This window comes from Oncorhynchus clarkii, chromosome 7 (genome assembly GCF_045791955.1).
Source record: "Oncorhynchus clarkii lewisi isolate Uvic-CL-2024 chromosome 7, UVic_Ocla_1.0, whole genome shotgun sequence".
NCBI lineage: Eukaryota > Metazoa > Chordata > Actinopteri > Salmoniformes > Salmonidae > Oncorhynchus > Oncorhynchus clarkii.
Window position 1 is genome coordinate 25608180 of NC_092153.1, and position 16324 is coordinate 25624503.

At 43.9% G+C, this 16324-nt stretch overlaps 1 protein-coding gene across 3 annotated transcripts in view; it reads right to left on the minus strand.

The window, feature by feature from the left end:
• LOC139413120 (amyloid beta (A4) precursor protein a) overlaps positions 1 to 16080 on the minus strand; it is a 40987-nt gene extending 24907 nt beyond the window's left edge. For 2 of the 3 annotated variants that reach the window (XM_071160197.1, XM_071160196.1), the window contains exon 1: positions 15850 to 16073. In XM_071160197.1, coding sequence (XP_071016298.1) covers positions 15850 to 15909 — 60 coding nt within the window. In that variant the 5' untranslated portion in view covers positions 15910 to 16073. Of the gene's footprint in view, positions 1 to 15849 lie in introns of all 3 variants that reach the window. The other variant, XM_071160195.1, reaches the window with a different exon arrangement.
• Between the last annotated feature and the right edge of the window lie 244 nt (positions 16081 to 16324).

The following is a 16324-nucleotide window of genomic DNA, read 5'->3' on the forward strand; positions in this document are numbered from 1 at the left end:
AGACTGTTTGGAATGGAAAGGTTAGAAAGAGAGAGAGAAAGCAACAAAGCGAGAGACGAAAGAGGGCAGGATTTAAATGGACAATGAGGCTTTGTGCGTATGAGGTTCAAGTAAGGTGATGTACGTAAGGTGCATAAACTTTGAGCACCAGTGGAGTAGGGTGAAGTTGCCCTTAGACCCTGATCTTATTGCAGGAGATACAAAGCTGACCCAAAAGTTTAAGGTTAGGATTGGGGGAGGGAAAGCAGATCCTAGATATGTACCTTGGGAAAACTTCACCCTGGATCACAAACCAGTCGGGAGAGATAGAACAGTAATGGTTAACGGTTTTCCTAGCTGCAGGGTTCAAAACATGAGCGAGAGAAAGACGGGAGGGAGAAAGCGAATAATAGAACAGAGGAGTAGTGGACATGAGGAGACAGGGCTTTCCCTGAGCCACCTGCTCCATCGCTTGCCTCTGCCCACTCTCATCCATCGCCAGCATTGCAATCTCATCTATCGGTTTGCCAGCCTGCCGGCAGTAAGCTGGGTGGGGGATTACGCTGAGCTGCCTGGCCCGAGATATCCCACAGAGGGCCCAATCCACACTGATACCACCCATGGTACCCTCCTGCTGCTGTCACAAGACACCGTTGTCTCACTACCGCACACTCGAAATAGATATTGCATGTAAAGTACCCCATCAAAGACCATATTGGAGGTAACACAGACCTATGTACTGTTGTCGTAAGCACACAGTAAAAAGGCTAATACAGTTGATTTAAGCTTCATTTAGGGAAATGCAGGAATAACAGTCCCAGCTCGCAACATCAAGAGTTTTCCCCCCAAACGGCAAACAAACAATTTATACCTGTGCAATTAATGGTCAACCGCGGCACACCAAATGTAAAGTGATAGCACATCGGGCAATTTTCTGGGAGAATCGGGAAGAAAGGCATTCGACCAGACTTCTCCTAAGTCTAATTCACATATAAATGACAGTAGTCCAATGTAAATCTACCTTAATACAATGCTTGGTACTGCTGGTACTAGCACAGCACATGGGAGACTGCTCTCATCAATCACGCCTTTGGCGCTGGTGCACTGCATCGGTTAGTGATCCCAGTTGCACATCTCCACCGGCAAAAAGTTGAAGCCATGGAAACTAGAACACGCATTACAATAGAGCCGGCACCGCCTGAAAACACAGGGAAGATTTGCCTCATGCTGAAAGTGGGCCATGAAACAGACAGTGTCCGTTTCTGAAAATAAAGTCAGACAATCCTATACCCACGCATAATCTTTGGACTGCGCCTAGCCAGCTGGTTGCTGGTACTAGTAGGAACGTACGGTCGACATACTTACACAGAGACAAGAAGCCACGTTGATTGTTTTTCTATGATAGTGTGTAAGGGAAGCAGACCTGGGTATATTGCATTAACAGAAATTACGGTAACCAAACAAACATTGACGATTAGAAATGATGGGAATTCATGGTAAATGTACTACTCATGTGCAATCCCCGCGGCCTCCGCAATGGATTAGTCCACCGAGAAAGATGTCAAAGACATTACTCAAGAGTAAAAACAGTATCGGTCAACCAACAGCCTACCAACCAAACAATCCACCAGTCGACTAAAAATGGGGTTAGCCCTACACAGGACAAAAAGTTATTTGAATTGAATCATGACCTCATTTCAGTCGGGTGACCTCGTTCAGTGACCTATACTGAAACCAGACAAAACATACCAGGTCTCTATCACACATCTTTAAGCACACGTTATCTTTGCTCCATATTGTATCTAAGAGCCACAGTCATTGCGTCAGTATTGACTCGTTTGGTTAAACAGAAAACCTTGCTGGTACCTATTGTCCAGTGAGAATGTGTCAATGTGCTATTATTGGTGGGTCACTGACCATTCCTCTAGCTCGACCAATGGGTATAGTGTGCTTCCCATTGGTTTGCATGGGGATCTCGTGGGTTTTGACCAGGGGTTATAATTCTTCCAGCTGGTCCATCCTCTGCTTTGTCATTTTATTAGCATGAAAAGGCACATGCACACCCGCACGTGTTGTGGCGTACATAAACGCAAACACACACCGAAGAACAAGTGTATAATATCATCAAACACACATTGATTTAATCCTCCCGGGCCCTGTTCTGTGAACCAGTCCCACAATCCCGGGGCGGCATTAATTGTGGCTCTGTTGCGGTGGTGTTATCGGAGTGTCCCCGGCCTGCCACTGGGATCTGGGATCAGCTTCAGACCTAGGGAGACCCTCTGGCGGAGCGAGTGTCATCCGAGATCAGCTATTATGTCTTGAGAGTGTACGGACCCGGGAGTCTGGAGTGTCCTCTGCCTGTCTCTACCCACCAGAGACACCGGGTGCGTCCGAAATGGCACCCTATTCCCCATGTAGTGCACTACTAGTACAACACTGTGGTCTGTCTAGGTCCCTGGCTGTGTTTGAAATGTGCTCTGGTTAACAGTTGTGCACTCTAAAGGAAATATGATGCCATTTTAGATGCAGCCAGGCCGTAGAGACAGACCATAAACAGATCGATAAGAATGTCAGATACTGAGTAGACAGGCACATCAACAATGACTGGGGAGGAAAGAGAAATAGCCAGAGGCCTTGTATAAAAAAAATAGTCAGTCTGACATACAAACAAATAAAAATACTACTTAAGTAGTTTTCTTGGATATATGTATATAAACATTTCTTTTTTTGACTACTTTTAATATACTCCACTACATTCCTAAAGAAAATATGTACTTAACACCCATTTTGCCTGACACCCAAAAGAACTCGGTACATTTCAAATGCTCAGGCACAAGAGCAATATGGTCCAATTCAGGCACCCATCATCCCTACTGCCTCCGATCTGGTGGATACTAAACACATATTGCGTATGTAAATTGTGTCTGAATGTTGAGTGTGCCCCTGGCTGTCCTTAAATCAAAAGGATATATATATATATTTTTTTAATTGTGCCATCTGGTTTGCACAATAAAAGAAATTGATGAATAGCGTTTACTTTTACTCAAGTCTGACAATTGTACCTTTTCCACCACTTTTCTTAAGTACCTTAAAAAAGTACTTTTACACTTTTACTCAAATAGTATCTCACTGGGTGACTTTCACTTTTAGTTTAGTCATTTTCTATTAAGGTATCTTTACTGTCACTCAAGTTAGTACTTTTTTCCACCACTGCCCTGTAGGACAGAGCCTTGTTCTGTTTGGAATACAGGTTGGACGCTATGGGAAAATGGTACATGTGCTTGGTCTTTGGGGTGTGTGTGTGTGTGTGTTTGTAATGCTATCGGTGCTAGGTTCTGGGACCGGATCCCCGGGTAGGTTGGCTGTGGGAGTGTGTTACAGTGATTAGAGGGCAGTCAGCCCTTCGTTTCCCTCACACCCTGCCTGCCAACATTCCAATTACACCCTGCACCCGGAACGGAAGACTGGTTGCCGTGGCCATGACGATGATGTCTTTTCCCATCTGGTCGAGATGTGCTACTGTGTCCCTATGATGACAGTTGACAACCTCATTGTCAAGCAATAAGACTGGCTGTAACATAACAAAATGTGGAAAAAGTCAGGGGTCTGAATACTTTCCGAATGCACTGTATTTTTGGAGACACCTACTCATTCAAGGTTTCTTTATCTTTACAATTTTCTAATTTTCTGTAGAATAGTGAAGACATCAAAACGATGAAAAAGACATGGAAATCCTGTAGTAACCAAAAAAGTCCTAAACAAATCAAAATAAATTTTACATTTGATATTCTTCAAAGTAGCCACCCTTTGCACACGCTTGGAATTCTCTCAACCAACTTTGTGAGGTAGTCACCTGGAATGCATTTCAATTAACAGGTGTGCCTTGGTAGAAATTTGTGCACAGCTATTTTCAGGTCTCTCTAGAGATGATCGTTCAGATTCAAGTCTGGGGTCTGGTTGGGCCATTCAAGAACATTCTGAGACTTGGCCCAAAGCCACTCCTGCGTTGTCTTGGCTGTGTACGTAGGGTCATTGTCCTGTTGGAAGGTGAACCTTCGCCCCAGTCTGAGGTCCTGAGCAGATCCGGAAAAATCTCCCAGTCCCCGATGCTGAAAAACATCCCCACAACATGATGCTTCCACCACAATGCTTCACTGTAGGGATGGTGTTAGGTTTCCTCCTGACGTGACACACTGCATTCAGGCCAAACCATCTTGGTTTCATCAGACCAGAGAATCTTGTTTCTCATGGTCTGAGAGTCTCTAGGTGCCTTTTGGCAAATTGCAAGCGCGCTGTCATGTGCCTTTTACTGAGGAGTGGCTTCCGTCTGGCCACTACACCATAAAGGCCTGATTGGTGGAGTGATGCAGAGATGGGAGAACATTCCAGAAGGACAACCATCTCCACAAAGGAATATTTACTATTTATATGTAGATGCAGTAGCTCCACAAGAGGAATAGAAGCTCAAGCAGTAGAACATTTGAGGTGTCTGTACTCAGCTCCTGCCCAAGTCAAGGACTGCTCCTTAACCCCTGCCAAATAGCCTACAACTGTCTGTCCAGAGCTCACTGGTGTGGGAAACAGAGCCCAGAATATTTTATTCAATGTTGCAAGTCAAGCTTCGGGCTGGATCCAAGTTAATAGTTGATACGTTTCAAGTTAGTTGCAGTCGGGCCATGCGTAGCCAATGTGATTCATAGGATATTTATTTTGATCAGGATATTTTCTACCTGTAGGCTGCAATATTTTCATTTGTTGGCTTTATGCTATTTTTACATATAGAAGTTAATCCATTTAAAAGAGTATATTAAAGTATATTAAAGCATCAGACAAGCTCAATGAATATATTTGATTTTATTAAAACCCATACGGTTCTCTATCAATGTAAAAAAAAAAAAAAATATTTGAAAGAACAGATGACGTAAATCGACCAACATTTTTTCCTGTCGGGAACAGCCCTAGTGTGTGAACTATTTTGTTAACGTTTAATACATATTTGTAGCTACTTTACATACCTGCAGTCAACTTCTGTAATATGCTACGAGATGAAGAACATTGCAGAACACAGTCATTTGAGAAACCAAGGCTGTTGAGTCTGCTGATAGGAATGCGGTGATTGACAGAGTCGAATGCCTTGGCCAGGTAGATGAATACGGTTGCACAGTATTGTCTTTTATCTATGGCGGTTATGATATCGTTTAGGACCTTAGAGCGTGGCTGAGGTGCACCGTGACCAGCTCGGAAACCAGATTGCATAGCGGAGAAGGTACGGTGGGATTCAAAATGGTTGGTGATGTGTTTGTCAACTTGGCTTTCAAAGATTTTAGAAAGGCAGGGTAGTTCGGGTCTAGAGTGTCACCCCCTTTCAAAGGGGGGGGGGGGGGGGGGGATTGTCTAGCCCAGCTGATTTGTAGGGTTCCAGGTTTTGCATCGCTTTCAGAGCTTCAGCTATCTGGATTTGGGTGAAGGAGAAATGGGGAGGCTTGGGCAAGTTGCTGTGGGGGGTACAGAGATCAGAGCTGTTGACCAGGTAGAGGTAGCCAGGAGGAAGCATGGCCAGCGTAGAAAAATTATTATTGAAATTCTCGATTATCGTAGATTACCGGTGCTGACAGGGTTTCCTAGCTTCAGTGCAGTGGGCAGTAGGGAGGTGCTGCTCTTATTCTCCATGGACTTTAGTGTCCCAGATATTTTGGGGAGATTGTGCTACAGGATGCAAATTTCTGTTAGGAAAGCAAAGAAAAAGCTAGCCTGCCTGTGTATATTGGTTCCTAACTTCCCTGAAAAGTTGCATATCCCCGGGTGGCGCAGTGGTTAAGGGCGCTGTACTGCAGCGCCAGCTGTGCCATCAGAGTCCTGGGTTCGCGCCCAGGCTCTGTCGTAACCGGCCGCGACCGGGAGGTCCGTGGGGCGACGCACAATTGGCCTAGCGTCGCCCGGGTTAGGGAGGGCTTGGTCGGTAGGGGTGTCCTTGTCTCATCGCGCACCAGCGACTCCTGTGGCGGGCTGGGCGCAGTGTACGGTAGCCAAGGTGGCCAGGTGCACGGTGTTTCCTCCGGCGCATTGGTGCGGCTGGCTTCCGGGTTGGATGTGCGCTGTGTTAAAGAAGCAGCGGCTTGGTTGGTTGTGTATCGGAGGACGCATGACTTTCAACCTTCATCTCTCCCGAGCCCGTACGGGAGTTGTAGCAATGAGACAAGATAGTAGCTACTACAACAATTGGATACTACGAAATTGGGGAGAAAAAGGGGTAAAATTAAAAAAATAAAAAAAATTTAAAAAAAGAAAAGTTGCATATCGCGGGGGCTATTCGATGCTAATGCAGTACACCACATGATATTTTTGGGCATTAAGGTCTGGAGTGAACCAAGGGCTATATCTGTTCTTAGTTCTACATTTTTTGAAAGGGGCATGCTTATTTAAGATAGTGAGGAAAGCACTTAAATAATAACCAGGCAGTCGCTACTGACGGAATGAGGTCAATATCCTTCCAGGACACCCGGGCCAGGTCGATTAGAAAGGCCTGCTCGCTGAAGTGTTTTTTTGTGGTCGTTTGACTGCGGACCCATTACGGACACAGGCAATGATCGCTGAGATCCTGGTTGTAGACAGCAGAGATGTATTTAGAGGGCAGGTTGGTCAGGATGATATCTATGAGGGTGTCCGTGTTTACGGATTTAGGTTTGTACCTGGTAGGTTCCATGATAATTTGTGAGAGATTGAGGGCATCTAGCTTAAAATTGTAGGACGGCTGGGTTGTTAAGCATATCCCAGTTTAGGTCAACTAACAGTACATACTCTGAAGATAAACGGGGGGGGGCAATTATTTCACATATGGTGTCAGGGGCACAGCTGGGGGCTGAGGGGGTCTATAACAAGCGGCAACAGTGAGAGACATTTCTGGAAAGGTGGATTGTTAAAAGTAGAAGCTCGAACTGTTTGGGCATAGACCTGGATAGCAATGACAGAACTCTGCACGCTAACTCCACCCCCTTTGGCAGTTCTATCTTGGCGGAAAATGTAGTTGGGGATGGACATTTCTGAATTCCTAAGCCAGGATTTAGACATTGCAAGGACATCGCGGAGTGTGCTAAAGCAGTGAATAAAACAAACTTAGGGAAGAGGCTTCTGATGTTAACATGCATGAAACAAAGGCTTTTACAGTTACAGAAGTCAACAAATGATAGTGCCTGGGGAATAGGAGTGGAACAAGAGGCTACTGGGCCTGGGTTAACCTCTACATCACCAGAGGAGGAGGATAAGGGTACGGCTAAAGGCTACAAGAGCTGGTCGTCTAGTGCGTTGGGGATAGAGAATAAAAGGAGCAGATTTCTGGGAATAGAATAGATAGAATAGATTATAATAGATTCAAGGCATAATGTACAGACAAGGGTATGGTAGGATGTGAGTAAAGTGGAGAAACCTAGGCGTTGAGTGACGATGAGAGGTTTCGTCTCTGGAGGGACAAGTTAAGCCAGGTGAGGTGGCCGCATCTGTGTGGGACGAAAAAGCTATCTAAGGCATTTTGAGCGGGACTGAAGGTTCTACAGAAATAGGTGAGTCAGGGTGCTGTTCGGTAGTCACTACTACGCTAGGCAAGCAGGGGGCACAGCGTTCAGAAAAGCTAACGGATCGGGGCTAGTAGCTGGTTCTTCGGCAACATCATAACAGAATAGCCTGTTGAGACCACATCGGGCGATCACGTTGGCAGTCCAGTCGTGATGGATCGGCAGGGCTCCATGTCGACAATAAAGGGTCCAGACCAATTGGCAAAGGAGGTATTGTAGCTCTAGAATTAGCTGGTATATGGGCCTAGCTCAAGGCTAGCTGGTGCTTGCTTCTGGACAGAGGAGTTAGCAGCTAGCTAGCTGCGATGATCCGGAGTAATGACCCGGTGTAATGATCCAGAGCGGCAGGAATCCGGTGATATGGTAGAGAGAAGAAGTCCGATATGCTCTGGGTTGATATCGTGTTGTGCACACTGGCAGGTGTTGTCCGAGCTAAGATTGGCTGATGACTGGGGGGGAAAAAAAGCAAGAACCGCTAGCCGTGGCTAACAAAGACTAGTAGCTAGTTCGCTGGCTAGCGCCTGATGGAAGTTCCAGTTACAAGGATTATAAATTAGCAGCTCCGTACTAGAGGTCGACCGATTATGATTTTAACGCCGATACCGATTATTGGAGGACCCAAAAAAGCCAATACTGATTAAATCAGACGTTTTTTTTGTTTGTAATAATGACAATTACAACAATACTGAAAGAACACTTATTTTAACTTAATATAATACATCAATACAATCAATTTAGCCTCAAATAAATAATGAAACATGTTCAACTTGGTTTAAATAATGCAAACAAAGTGTTGAAGTAAAAGTACAATATGTGCCATGTAAAAAAGCTAACATTTAAATTCCTTGCTCAGAACATATGAAAGCTGGTGGTTCCTTTTAACATGAGTCTTCAATATTCCCAGGGAAGAAGTTTTAGGTTGTCGTTATTATAGGACTATTTCTCTCTATACCATTTGTATTTCCTTTGACTATTGGATGTTCTTATAGGCACTTTAGCATTGCCAGTGTAACAGTATAGCTTTCCATCCCTCTCCTCGCCCCTACCCGGGCTCAAACCAGGAACACAACGACAACAGCCACCCTCAAAGCAGCGTTACCCATGCAGAGCAAGGGGAACAACCACTCCAAGTCTTAGAGCGAGTGAAGTTTGAAACACTATTAGCGCGCACCCCGCTAACTAGCTAGCCATTTCACATCGGTTACACCAGCCTAATCTCGGGAGTTGATAGGCTTGAAGCCATAAACAGCTGCTGGCAAACGCAAGAAAGTGCTGTTTGAATGAATGATTACGAGCCTGCTGCTGCCTACTGTAGCTCAGTCAGACTGCTCTGTCAAATCATATACTTAGTTATAACATGATAACACACAGAAATACGAGCCTTAGGTCATTAATATGGTCGAATCCGGAAACTATCATCTCGAAAACAAGACGTTTATTCTCAGTGAAATACGGAGCCGTTCCGTATTTTATCGAACAGGTGGCATCCATAACTCTAAATATTCCTGTTACATTGCACAACCTTCAATGTTAGGTCATAATTACGTAAAATTCTGGGAAATTAGGCGGCCCAAACTGTTGCATAAACACTGCGTGCAATGAACGCAAGAGAAGTGACACAATTTCACCTGGTTAATATTGCCTGCTAACCTGGATTTCTTTTAGCTAAATATGCAGGTTTAAAAATATATACTTCTGTGTATTGATTTTAAGAAAGGCATTGATGTTTATGGTTAGGTACACGTTGGAGCAACGATATGCACCGCTTCGATTATATGCAATGCAGGACACGCTAGATAAACTAGTAATATCATCAACCATATGTAGTTAACTAGTGATTATGATTGATTGTTTTTTTAAAAGATAAGTTTAATGCTAGCTAGCAACTTACCTTGGCTTACTGCATTCGCGTAACAGGCAGTCTCCTCGTGGAGTGCAATGTGGTTAGAGCGTTGGACTAGTTAACCGTAAGGTTGCAAGATTGAATCCAGAGGTGACAAGGTAAAAATCGTTCTGCCCCCTGAACAAGGCAGTTAACCCACCGTTCCTAGGCCGTCATTGAAAATAAGAATGTGTTCTTAACCGACTTGCCTAGTTAAAACAATTAAATAAAAAAGGTGTCAAATAAATATATTATTTTTTTATTTTATTTTTTAAAATGTTATTTTAAATAATTTTTTTAAATTATTATTATTATTATTTTTAAATCGGCCAAATCCGTGTCCAAAAATATAGATTTTCGATTGTTATGAAAACGGCCCTAATTAATCAGCATTCCGATTAATCGGAAAAAAGTATACTTAGATAGAAAGTGAGATTAAGATATATACGAAAAAGACTGGAATAGGAAAAGACAAAAGACCGAGACAGATACATGTCCTACTGCAGTGCAATCTGAGAAAGAAATTCAGATAAAATGTCTAAAATGTGCTAAATGCTTTGCAGTTATGCATTTGGTTTGCTGATTTAGTAGCTAGTTAGCTATCTAGTGGTTAGCTTCTTCCAACAAGAATTCACTTTCATTTTGATTAAACTAGGCAAGTCAGTTAAAAAACAAATTCTTATTTACAATGACGGACTACCCTGGCCAAACCCCCTCTTAACCCGGACAATGCTAGGCAAAATGTGCGCCGCCCTATGGGCCTCCCGATCACGGCAGGTTGTGTTACAGCCTGGGATCGAACCAGGGTCTGTAGTGACGCCTCTAGCACTGAGATGCAGTGCCTTAGACCGCCGCGCCACTCGGGAGGCTTGGTAACAGAGAAATCCCTCCTGTATCAAGAGCCTTGCTGGCTAATATTTGTTTTGTGCGTGCAGCAAACTGAGTAGCATTTTTAAGTCATGTATAGTTTAGGTCGGAAACTGTACAAAATGTTCGCAATGCGACCGTTAGCATTTTCTATGTGATTTTACAGGTACTTGTTAGCATTGCTAACCTTTGGATTACAGAGTATCAGTGGGGTTTGAAAACGGCACCCCTTGTGTTCAGTGACGGTGTTACCAATTATGCCAGTATGGCACTAGGTCGGAATGAAAGTATAACATTCTGGATACCACCCAAGCCTAGTACAAGCACTACCAACTGAGCCACAATGGAACAAGTCTACTATGTGAAGTCAATGTATGTATGATACATGTTTGCATGTTTCCAAGAACTAGCTCCCCATACTGAGAAATAAGGTAATTTATGGGGTCAGCAGCATACCCGTGCAGTGATGCAATGCTTACCCGTCCCACATGTTTTAGTGGGGCACTGAACACACACAATTAATCAAGTGAGATTAAAATGCACACACACGGGAGAGATGTACAAAACGAATCGAGTGTGAGACAAACACACCCGTACACACAAACTCAAAAATGTACACACAGAGCCATGTTCCTTTACTGTCACATTCACACAGTAGGCTATAAGTCTCCTCCGGCATCACACAAATGCAGGAAACCAACCCTAGGTAATGGTGGGGACAAGGAAACAGGAACTGGGAATAGCAGGGCACTGCCAAGAATATCCCAGTCCTTCTTGACACCACACACACGCCATGCTACTCACAGTTCAGCTAAGTTATTTAGTTCATGAAACAAAGAGGACCTTTTAGAGATATTAGATACTTCAAAACAACTGCAAACTATAATCAACAACGCAATTTTGAGCAAGCGGATTAAATCGAAGCCCAAATCAACATTTAGACCAGCACTGATTAAATTCTCCAAATGTCAGGTCATAGTTGATTGAAACTGTTGTAAAGCAATACGCATATAATAACTCCCTTCACAGTGCACGTAGCAATAAATATACTTAAGGCCAATATACAGAGGGACACTGTCGAGGGTCGAGCGAGGGAAGCGTTGGCCTGTCTTGGAGAAAAAGGCAGTAAAAAGAAAGATGAGGGAATGAAAGGGAGGAATGGGAGCAAGAGAAGATATTGAATGAGGGAAGACTTAGGCCTGTTGCTTCTGAAGAAAGAGGCAGTGAAAAAAAAAATTAATAAGGGAGGAATGAAAGGAAGAAAGCGTGAGAGAGCAGAGACAGGAATATCTCTGGGAGGCGGCGCTCTAATTATAGCACGGGTGCCAGGCGACCGGGGAGGGCACTGCCACCACCAAAACACAGGAGGAGGAGGGAAGAGGGGGATAAGGAGGAATGAGAGGAGGTGGTCAAGGCGGGTTGCTCAATCATTTCAAAAAGAGACCCAACATGGGAGAAGGGATAATTGATGAGGTGAGGAATAATTGCTCAACTCCAAATCAACCCCTAGCCCCCTACTCACTCCTGTCGATCTGAGAGGATTGGATGGTTAGATCGGTGGAATCAATATGGCTATATTTACACCCTAGCTAAATGAAAAGGTAAAAGTAAGCCATTACCTGCCAAATTATCTCAGAAACAGACAGCTCTATAGGAGTGTATAGGCGTGTAGCCTGTACACGGTAGGGGCTAGGGGTTGATTTGGAATTAAGAAAATACATGTTTTAGAGTATTTATTTGATTGCTTTGGGAGACATTTGGTCAAGTAGGACAAGTCAATCAAGAACAAAGGAGGCTGACTGAAGAAGGAGTGGCCATTTTGTAGTCAGAGGGACTAGTGTGTAGCATAATTCCTAAGACACATGCTGCTGTGTTTGTGTGATTATGTATTGGCGTTGTGTAGAGTGAGCGTGCATGTGTCTAACTGTCTGTGTGTATGTCAGGAGCATGTTGCCATCGGACATATTATTAATTAATATATCCACGTGGGCTCAGTCAAATGGTCACACAGATCACTGCCCCATACATCGATGTACATCACATTGACCTTACTGCCCTCCCTCTTTTCTCTTTCCATCGCGCTCTTACTCTATGCAGCTATACGTTAACGGTGGACTATGTCTACATCCCAAATGGCATGGTACTCCTTATGTAGTGCGCTACTTTTAACCAGAGCCATATTGGAAAGGCGACATAAGGAATATGGTGCCATTTTGGACTAATTCTGTAAAACTATAAGCCACAATGAGTCATCCCCCTAAAAACTGAAATCATCACAAACGACCTCCACCAGGCTCTTTGACTGCGCTTGGTCGCTCAGATTATCAAGTTCCAGGTTTGTATGTGGGGACGTGAAGGTCACACACACACACACACACACACACGACTCGCCACGGCAGTCACGCAGCGTCCATGACGGTGACACTGACAGTTAAGACGTGATCCACTGGCCTGTGCAGGGCAGCGGTGGGGTTGCCATAGCAGCGGGGGGGTTGCCATAGCAGCAAGGCTATAGGGCACGTCCCAGGTGCCACTTTATTATGATAGAGTAGTCTTTTGGGATGTGCAGCATGACTGCAAAAGACAACCTGGAACACACCCATTCTCTCCTAGTTGGAGGTGGGGTCCCTGATAACCCTCATCCAGTTTCATTGGGGAGCATTGGAATGGAGCAGCACTTGCACAGAACCACTGATCTGTATAGATGAGGGATTGTGAAGAGTGGGGCCGGAGTCGCTTCTCAATCGAGCCCATCCTGATGTTGTGAGAGCCTCTAAAATGTGGTCTGTACCAGACACTGCTGCACATTTCATATAAGATAATACTGTTATATCATGATATGTAAAGCTCTTCATGGTAGTGTTCATTAGGACACACCGCCGCAAAATGTTTTGCAACAGAATGTGAAAACAAACAACTCTCATTGGACAAGTTCAGGTAGTCACTCACTGTTTCACTCCATTTCATGCCAACTGAACACAGCCCATGGCCAGCAAGATAGAGATAGCATCCATGGCTGGTTATCTGAAAGGCCAGGTTACAGCACAAAAGCCAGCCTTACACCACCATGCCAGGTGTTTTCACTGATCAGCTCTCCTGAAAACCTGCCATGCCATTAAAGGGATAGGTGACATGACCTTTTCAGACAAACATTACTTAAAAGGTGAGGATGTCCAGTGTGGCTACATGGGAGAGAAAGAGGGTACAAAATACAACAAATCCTGAAAGGTGAGGAACATCCCAACATGGTGAGAACATCATAACAAACGTACCAAGACAATGCCATAAAGGGCCAGGAATTTATGTCTGGCAGGCGGAAAAAGAGGCACCGTCACAAACATAAAAAGGGGCTTAAAATGGAGGATGGTTGGCATGACTTGAGAAACATCCCAAAACAAAGACAATGATTGGCACACAACAACAAAACATTACACGGGTAGGTATTGTAGAGACTGTTACGGAGCTAATTGTCCCTTTAAAGCATCATTGGAAACTGGCGCTTTAAATGGATGGTTGGATGAAGCTGCAACAGGAGCAGTGGATGCCAAAGGGAGACAATGGGTATAATGTACGCTAATGGGTGTGAGGCTGTGTTGCCCCGGGCTTGAATGACTGCAGTGCATTGACAGACTGCCTGGGTTGCTCTTCGACCAATTTTTCAAGGATGGGAAAGTGAAATTCTGATCCTACACTCCAGTCTGTATAGAGGTCGGATTAACAAGAGAGCCCTGCCCTCTGTGTCCTTAGACTGTTCAATTTGTGGCTTATACATGTGTATGCCAAGAAATAAAGCATTAAACTACATCAGCTTTCTTTTCCCATCAAAAATGTAAGGAATTAATTGTCAATTATTGACAACCCACAATATGGGAAATAACAACTATGAACTTCTGTATTGGGAGGTTTGAAAATCAACTTTATAGCCTATTTGGAATTTAATTGACTGAAATGATCTTAATATGTAGAAATATCACCAACACCCTTTGGCTATATTGAACTAAGATTAAGAACTGATACATATAGTCAGAAACATTATTATTATTATTACACATATAACAACTAGCTAGCTATGTTATAGGTGTATGGATGTGAGAAGGCCTAGTAAAACCTGAGTGACATTGAAATATTGAACTTGAGGTGTGTGAGGAGTAATGTTTATTGTGTGGGTAGCCTAGCTAGCCCACAGACCCGCATCGACCTGTTACAAGTATCACCCATATCAAATGTATCCGCTTACTGCCTGGTATCATTTGTTCAAATCCAAACCGCGGTACCCACACACAGGCATACCAAATGTAGCAACTCAGCCGCAATTGCAGTGTAGCGTGTGTGTTACACTGTAACACAATACGAACGTCGTGAAAGAGCAATTGTCGTCTCTCTCTTGACAAGGCCACAGTCACACCGACATGGCATAGCGCCTGAGAGAGAGATGATCGGTGATTGTGTGCAACATCTCCACACCGGGGCCAATTTCAGACAACTCGTGACTAATCACAGACATTTTTGCAGGGTATTTTCTTGAAACGGTTAAGTCGTGATAAATCAAATAAAAAACAGGTAGCCAGCCTATCGGTTGAAATGTTAACCTAATGGTTCCCGCGAGAGACCGTGTCCCTGCGTCCCCGAGCCTCTGGGTTCATGGAATGCTGCAGTGCACCGCCGCCATCTTACTTCTGTCTCACTACATTATCTTGATTCTCAGGCTTAACATGAAACAGGTTGACGTAGGGAAAACATAGGCGGTTTTACACTTATCCATGGCCGCAAAGTGCAGAATTAAATGGGTCGTAGGTCTACTCGTTGGCTCTTTTTTAGGGAGTAGCCTGTGTTTTTAGGCTACAGAAAGCTAAATCTAAGGGAAAGAATAACCCACTATAAAATCGTTAGATGTTTACTTTCACGCCCACCACCAAAATATATCATCGAGCCATGATTAAAAACACTACACAAGTGGCTACAAAATGGTGATCATATTACCCATAATATCCGGATACAACAATCAATAGTGCCACTACAGAAACCTGTCTAGACTAGGCTGTGTTTTGAAGTGCAATTATGCACAGAAACAAAAAAATCACGTTCGTTTACATAGGTTACACAGGAATCTCAGCCGTAGCCTAGATACGAAGACCTGACGAAGCATTCCATTCTGTGCAAAACAAATGTAATTATTTCTCATTTTGAATTATGAAAAATAAAAAAAACTTATCCATAGGCTATAAAACTAGATTTCAATTCAAGCGATGGCAGAAATATAGCAGTTTATAACAACACTGGGCAAAGGGGGATCTAAACACTGGCTAATCTACTTCTATGATTTCGAGTCAGACTAAATTCGATAAAAAAGCTGTCCAACATGTATTCAGGCGTGGAATATGATCACAGCCTTGCTGAATGTTTGGTTTCATTTGGTTCTATTCATGCGTAATTAGCCCCCATGGTTTGGAATCACCCGGCTGCTCGCTCCCGCAATAGCAGCGGAAGAGAAGAATAACCATGGAGCTCAGCCTTGTCCCGACTCCCGTCTTTCTTTCCCCAGTTTCTTACCTCAACTGCTAACGCCGTGGTCGCAACAACCAGCAGCAACAGAGCCATACGGTCCCCCATGCCGTATTATTGTCACAACGCGTCCTATGTATGGTGTATTGGGGTTTATTCTATGTTCCGTCGGTATGTATTCAGAGCTCGTCTCCGTGGCAGTGCCGCTGACGGTGTTTGTTTAATGGAGAACGATACCGAGGCTGCTCGAGCGCCAAGTCACCTGACCGGACAACGAATGAAAGGAATTATTAGGGAGGTGCCCTGCAAAAAAATCTGAGGATAGCTCTGGGTGTGGTCCCGATGAGGGCTAAACAATGAATTTAGCATTTTTCAAACACCTGAAACAGATTTTGTCCTGCAATCTAGTGCCATAATAATTATGCTATGTAATATATATATATATATATATATATATATATATATACACACAGTACAGGTCAAAAGTTTCGACACATCGACTTATTCTAGGATTTTTATTTTT